This window comes from Mus pahari, unplaced genomic scaffold (genome assembly GCF_900095145.1).
Source record: "Mus pahari unplaced genomic scaffold, PAHARI_EIJ_v1.1 scaffold_5692_1, whole genome shotgun sequence".
Classification (NCBI taxonomy): Eukaryota; Metazoa; Chordata; class Mammalia; order Rodentia; family Muridae; genus Mus; species Mus pahari.
In genome coordinates this window covers 11,089-18,303 of record NW_018391637.1, presented here as the reverse complement: position 1 = coordinate 18,303, position 7,215 = coordinate 11,089, and the positions used below count along the sequence as shown (strand labels likewise).

Sequence of the window (7,215 nt, the reverse complement as noted above, 5' to 3'; positions counted from 1 at the left end):
TGAGTCTCTGATTCTTGAGTGCTCTCTTGGAATTTCTATTTTTCTACTGTCTTTTCTTCTATAGCTTCAATTTTTAAAAAAATATTATTATACTTTATTTCACTCTGTTTTGTTGCTATAGAAACATGTTCAGTTCTAATGAGAGACAGATAAGTAGATCTGGATGAGCGAGGAGATGGAAAAAGTCTGGGAGAAATGGAGTGAGGGGAAATATAGTCAGATTATACTATGTGAGAAAATAATCCATATTCAATAAAAGGTAGACAAACATTTTACATGAATACCTAACACTAAATAAAAGAAAAGAAACTTAGCAATGACAGAGATTAAATATATGTACTGGATACCCCCAGAGCTCCTTGGACTATACCACCAATCAAGGAAAACACATGGTGGAACTTGTGGCTCTAGCTATATTTGTAGCAGAGGATGACCTAGTCGGTCATCAATGAGAGGAGAGACCCTTGGTCCTGTGAAGGTTCTATGCCCCAGTATAGGAGAATGCCAGGACCAGGAACAAAAGTGGGTAGGCTGGGGAACAGGGAGGGGGGAGTGAGAGGGGATAGGGGATTTTCAGAGGGAAAACTAGGAAAGAGGATAACATTTGAAATGTAAATAAAGAAAATATCTAATTTAAGAATATATGTGTACTGGAGAAATCAAATCTAACTTCATAGTCACCTAATGTAAAAAAAAAAAAACAACAATAAAAACAACAACAATCCCTGTACTGGAAATAAAGATAAATAGAGGATGTAAGGAATCTAAGTATTAAGTGAATCCTGCACGTGAGTGAGGATTGTTTGAAAATACAAAGAAATGGTGCTAAAACATCACTGTGTCCATGGTGAAATGAAACAGACCATTAATTTGTGGAAAAGGTGAGTATTCAGGGAAAAATATGTGCAATGGATCTGCAATGTAAGTCAAGGATGATTTCAATATCTAGGGTGTGTGATCAATGCTTAAATTTCTAATAATGGAATAAGAGATAATGTCTTATTTATCTGCAGTATTTTCCCATTGGCTTAGGTATAACACACTCCTGTGGACAAGATGGAACCTTTTCTGTAAGCCTGTATTTACCTGTCTCATTGGAAATCTCATTGTCTGCACAGGGAGTACAATCAAAGCAGCAGAGAGCCTTGCCTTCCTGTGCAGCTTTTCTGAATCCAGGCCTACAGCTCTCACTGCACACAGACTGAGGAATCTAAGAGAAATGAAATATATTAGCAAATTCCTGGGCTTCTCTGAAAATTTTGAGTAAATAGAGCATTTCTGAGTATAATTGAGCAGTTACTTTTCAAATGTTTACATCTGCATATGCAGCTAACAGGTTTTGATATTGCTATTCTTATCAGGTTTGGGGCTACACAACCAACATATTTAAGTCTTTGTCGAACCAGAAAACGTTGATAAGTATAGGTGTTTAAAGTAGTGTTAAGAAAGTCATGATATGCATTTAGATTTATTTTGTCTCTATGATTACTGACTGCTAGTGGGAACTCTTATATTGAAAGTGGTTGTTAATGTTGACTGACAATTTTACAGGTCTTGTATTCATCATGTAACTAAATCTTAGGCATTTCCATGAGTAGTTTTATGCTTGCACCTACCAGAGATAAGAAAAACCACCAAAAGCTGGGAGTCGGCATTTTACTGTCACTCACAGAATGAAAAAGGGATAGGAGTGATCAGTCACATTTTTGATCTCTAACTTCACTGTGTTTCTGATCTATGAACATGTTGTCATTACCTCCTCTGGCTTTTAAAACATCTTTTTCCCACAATATAATGAGTGCTCACAGAGTCAGCAAAATCAACCTGTCCTCTTCTCTGTTGCTTTTGTGAAGATCGTTATGAGTAGTTCAATATTTATTGGTATTGACTGAGAGTTCAATGGTCATGACATCCTGAGAATTTCCTTAGATTTTATAAAAGGTCCGAGCAGTGAGAGAAGTCACAACTCACCTTTGTAAACCCTGTAGGCCATTGTATCATCTGTTCACATAAAGAGAACTCTAGACCGTGCTGAGCACTTAGAGAATAGGTTCCTACTTTCACCTTTAATCCAAAACCACTTGGAAAATTCCAAAAATTAAGAATGTCATACTTTGAATCTAAATTTCTTCCCCCATGTGCTGCTGTGTGTCTTTTGACATGACTTCTCATTATCGTGTTCTTTAGGAAAGGATGAAGCTAAAAGAAATGCAAAAATATATGTTTTAAAACATAGGAAGTAATAAGATTTTTTTAAAGTACTAAAATGAATCTCATTTGAAACAGCCATGTCCAATGGAAATGGTGAAAATCATGAAGCCAGGACAGCTGCTTGTCACAGTTCCCGCAAAGGTAAGCCAGATGTTTGGATCACTGTCATTCAGTATCTCTTTTGGTTTTAGTCTCTGCTTCTTGCATTCTTGGGAACTTTCTGTATTATGATTCATTATATGTTGTTTCCTGAGATAATTATATCTAAATTGTTAGAAAAGTCACAAACATACTATTCCTTCTACTTTTTAAGGAAGTAATTTTATTTGGCCCCATTTGGAAGTGTTCCTTATGTCCCAGAGAGCATGATAAGAATGAATAAGCACAAACCTAGAAAATTCTAAATGAGGCCATGACTCCAGGGATCTTCTTGGGTATATACCACTAAGCAAACCCAAATATTATAGGTGGAACAGGTTAAACTTAGAAGTATTAGACAAACTCTTACTGGCCAGGAGAATTGGTAACTGATTCAAGACCATTTTTTACAATACACCTAGAGCTCTCTGAAAATGTAGTCTAAGCATAGGGAATCATATACCATATACAGGTGGAGGGATAGAACTCAAAAAATAAGATAGATTGACTAAAATAAACTTTTACTACTTAACAGTAAACACAATAAAATTATATAATTAAAAACATTACACATTAGTATTTACTATTCATGTAACAACTAGTTCAGATATTTTCTTTGTGTGGAGGGCTTTAAAACTACAAATACTGCAAGCTCAAATGCAGGCTGCCCTATAATAAATATGTTTGCTTTGCTGGAGACATTCTTTAAATTCTTTGAATTGGGTTCTAGGGTAGATAATAAAATAAAATCTCTTCTATTTGTACTTTCTAATTTTGATTGAACTTCTAACCCCAAAGATATAATGAAAAATAAAAAACATCTCTGGAGAAAAAATAATATAATCTGTATTTCTTGGATAATCATTAGTCTGTCTTTCTTCTGTGGAACCTATATAAATGAAGAACTAACATGACTGCTAGTTGCACAGAGCTTTGTGATTCCCCTGACAATGATGTCTGGGTCTCTACTCTCACTGATACACTATCTTATCCTGAGGAACCCTAACAACCCTCAGTATTGATCCCTGGCCCTCAACTATTTTAAGCCCAGGTGATAAGATGCATCAGTAAAGGAGCCATCAAAGATGCTGAGTTGATGAAAAATACTTAGATTGATATGCATTAAATTTCAAAAATTTCATTCTGTACAAGATAAATCATGGAAGTAAATACAGATAAGTCACCAAGACACCAATTTGCATGGACTGAAGAAATTCATATTTCTTTGATAAGCTATCCCAACCTTGTGGAATAAAGCTTCTGTCCTTAAAAAGAGGGCCTTAAAGTCTGAATTTCACTTTAAAGCAATCTTTCACTTTATAGCACTGTGTTATAAATGCTCAGGAGCATTTCAACCCTTAAAGATCTTATGCTCTGTCCTCTTCCCTGAGAAGTAAATATGGGAAATACCAACTTTTCACACTGAAGGTATGAAGAAAACTGTGAGGCAATGTTTTACATAAATTCAATATTAACTTACGTTTTTCTTGTTCCTGGCACTCTATTTATGAAGAACACTTACTCAGGATTTACCATTTACCTCCAGACAGAGAAACAATATTCCCACCATTGCTTATTGATGGAATATTCTAAAACATATGATGTTGAATTTGAATGCCTTAAGAAATGATAAAAAAAATGTCACATTGCTGACATTACAAAACACAGTAAGGGATATTACCTGCCACGGGGAGAATTCCATTTCTTCTCCATTGGCATATGGTTGGGTCTGTATTTGTTGAAGATTCATCTCATGGAGACTATAGGCCACAGCATACACAGCATTGTATATATTGTAGCCTTCTTCACTCATGGCTGGATCAAAAAGGTGTCTGGGAAGTAAATCCAAAGAAGCATTGGGTTGGCAGTTCTCCAAAAGTTGACAATCAAGTTTAGAAAATGAGCACTTGAAAAACAAAAACCAAAACTTAGGAAGATAATTGTCCTCTGGGTATTTGTAGGGATTAACTGTTTGGACAAAATTCATAAACTCAACCATCTCTTCATGGTGGTGNGAAAAAATGAGACTCCCATGAAATGACTCTACCATAAAATAATCAGAGTGGGTATCAACATCCCATGAAGAGGTCAAGACCCAGACTTTCCAAGTCACTAACAGTTGTGCAATATGTCGCATTAAACCTTGTACAGAAATAATGTCTCCATAAATAACTATGACATTTGCTGATGATCCCTCAATCTTCTCCATATTTTTCCATAATTTATTGGAAAATGCATTCCATGTGCCAGAGATGATTTTCAAAAAGGCTATGCAGATGCCATGACTCTCCATATTTTCTCTCAAGTCTGATAGAATCTGAATCCCTCTGTGGTCATCTGGGAGGATTAGACCAACCCAGGACCAGCTGAAATGAAGCAACAGCAAGACTATGGCAAGTGACAGAGATGTGTCCTTGGGAGCCATCTGATAGAGAGAATTAAACTGACCTCGGTCATTCAGGATAGAATCAAAAGGGCCAAAAGTGAGCTGAAGGGATAACAAAATACTTTGGCATTAGACACAATCCTAGTCTTAAATCAACAGGTAGAAACAGGCAAGATGAAAATGGACTTGTCCTGTAAACCCATTACATTTTTTCCACAAAAACAGATGACAGGTCTCTAATTGCCATTACATAGCTGTTCTTACCCACCTCTGCTTTCATTCTAAGTAATGTAAATATGAATATAATATAAAGTATCTTCATACTTTTCTTTGATAGGTGATTACCTCCAGTGACCCGATTTTAAATTTACAGACACCTATAATGTCAACAAAGGATACATGTCTCCTAGGTCCCACATCCCATCCCTCACCTGAGGTATTTTGTAGAGTTGTAGAAATGTTCCAATGTGGGCAGATGCTGACCATGATGGTCCTGTGAGTACAGCAGGTGACTTTGTCTTGTGTCCACAGTCACAGTTAGGAATGGGATTAATTATCCCTGTGTGCCAAAGAAAGGCGTTCTGAAGAATACTCTTTTCGGAATGTGGAATATTATAGATATCATATCCAATAGTTGTATTGGGTAGAAGATCAGGGTTCCTGTTGATCTCTTCAATGGCAAACACCAGGGCCAGAACAAACTGGTAGTTCTTAAATTTATACCTGCACAGATTCACAGAATTATACATGAGTAAGCCACAGATCATACAACCTTCATATTTAGTGCAGTGATTTTATAATGTAAATGCCAATGTTTCTATGAAATCATTATTATATCTTCTCAGGGATGTCTGGAATAAGAATGGATGTTTTAAGCAGTTGAGATTAGTAATATTCTATACCCATTAATTATGGTCTCTGGAATTCTAATTTATTATCATATTGCTTTATTTAACTTTCATGAATGGAAAAAATAAAAAAATAAAAATAAATGTCAGTGAATAAGGAATTAGGTTCTGCAAAACATCAGAACACTTGTTTGGATCCTGGCCCTTCAGTCTCTACAGTTTTGAAATGACAATATATCTTGATCCAATCACCCACTTCTCTGTGACAAATCTACCTTAAAAATTAGCACAAAATTAATTCAAATAATATAGTGCCAAAGATGTCATTTCTATGAATTTCTAATAGGGTGGTCTGGAACACACTCTGTAGAATTTGCTTATGTGGACCTAATGAAGAACTTCCTGCCTCTGCCTCTCAACAGATGGGATTAATTTATATGAAATTACACACAAAATTTTTCACCTTTGTGTGTTTTTATGAGGTACATGTGTCACTTATGTTGATGTGAGGTTTTGTGCAGTTACAAGTTTATCAGTTTAATGAACTATGATTGCAAGTTCGAAGATATTGATGGTCAGTCGAGGCTCTTAGTGGTGTCTATTCATCATTTGTTTAATTATTGACTCACTGACTTACTTAATTGATTATGACAAAATCTGACAATATAGCCTTGACTTTTCTGGAACACACTCTCTAAACAAATTTGCCTTCAAAATCATTAAGCGATTTTTACCTATCATTTTTCAGTGCTGCAGAGAAGAGAGGGTATCATGTCAACTGATTTCACAGTTCCTTTATTGTTTTCAGCACATAAGCCTGGAACTCTAGCCAGCAAACTTGCAGGGAGTCCCCTCTGCCTATCCTATCCTCTATATAATTGTTAGATAACAAGGGCGCACTCATGATCTTTGGTAGGTCTGAACGCAGGTCCTCAACTTCAACTAATAAGAGTTTACCTTGTTAGGCAACTGTTGATTTCTCTCATAATAATGTCTTAAGGGAAAAAATTAGACCTGTGATGATGCCAAAAGCCCACAAACAAAGAGCATTCCATTTTAGTATCAAGGTATGCTGTTCCCAAAGCTGTTTCCTTAATTTTATATTTAGTAAATTGTTCTTCAATTGCATATAAAAATATTTCATAAGACATTTTCACAGTTTATATAGAAAAGCAGCATTATGTTTTATATATACATAGGGAAGGAGAATATTTCTCCACTAAACATACTTGAAAAGAAAACAAGCATGGAATCTTTAGATGTAGAAGTTTTCTGCATAATTCTGTCATTTTAGTCACAATTTTAAAACATTTTTGTCCTTTTCTTTTTTGCTTCAATGAATATTTGCACCTCAGATACTTTGTACAGCACCACTACTTTTCTGAAATTCCCTTTTTCCATTCATGTAGCTACGGACATGCCGCATATCTGACATGAATGACAGATCAAAGAATATTGTTTCTCCCTCCTCCATACTCCTTTTCCAGGAAGCTGCTGAAATGTATAGCCTGCATGCCCTGAGGTGTTTCTTTTTTTTTTTTTCTTTCTTTCTTTTTTTTTTTTTTTTTTTTTTTTTTTATTATTTTCTTTATTTACATTTCAAATGCTATCCCGAAAGTTCCCTATACTCCT

The 7,215-nt window shown here is 35.4% G+C and overlaps 1 protein-coding gene across 1 annotated transcript in view; it reads right to left on the bottom strand.

Moving 5' to 3' along the window:
• LOC110314625 (vomeronasal type-2 receptor 116-like) overlaps window positions 1–7,215 on the bottom strand; it is a 28,095-nt gene that overhangs the window by 14,591 nt on the left and 6,289 nt on the right. The window contains exons 2-5 of the mRNA XM_021188884.1: window positions 5,167–5,458; window positions 4,031–4,837; window positions 1,972–2,199; window positions 1,087–1,210 (exon numbers count right to left, since the gene is read on the bottom strand). Coding sequence (XP_021044543.1) covers window positions 1,087–1,210; window positions 1,972–2,199; window positions 4,031–4,837; window positions 5,167–5,458 — 1,451 coding nt within the window. The remainder of the gene's footprint in view (window positions 1–1,086; window positions 1,211–1,971; window positions 2,200–4,030; window positions 4,838–5,166; window positions 5,459–7,215) is intronic.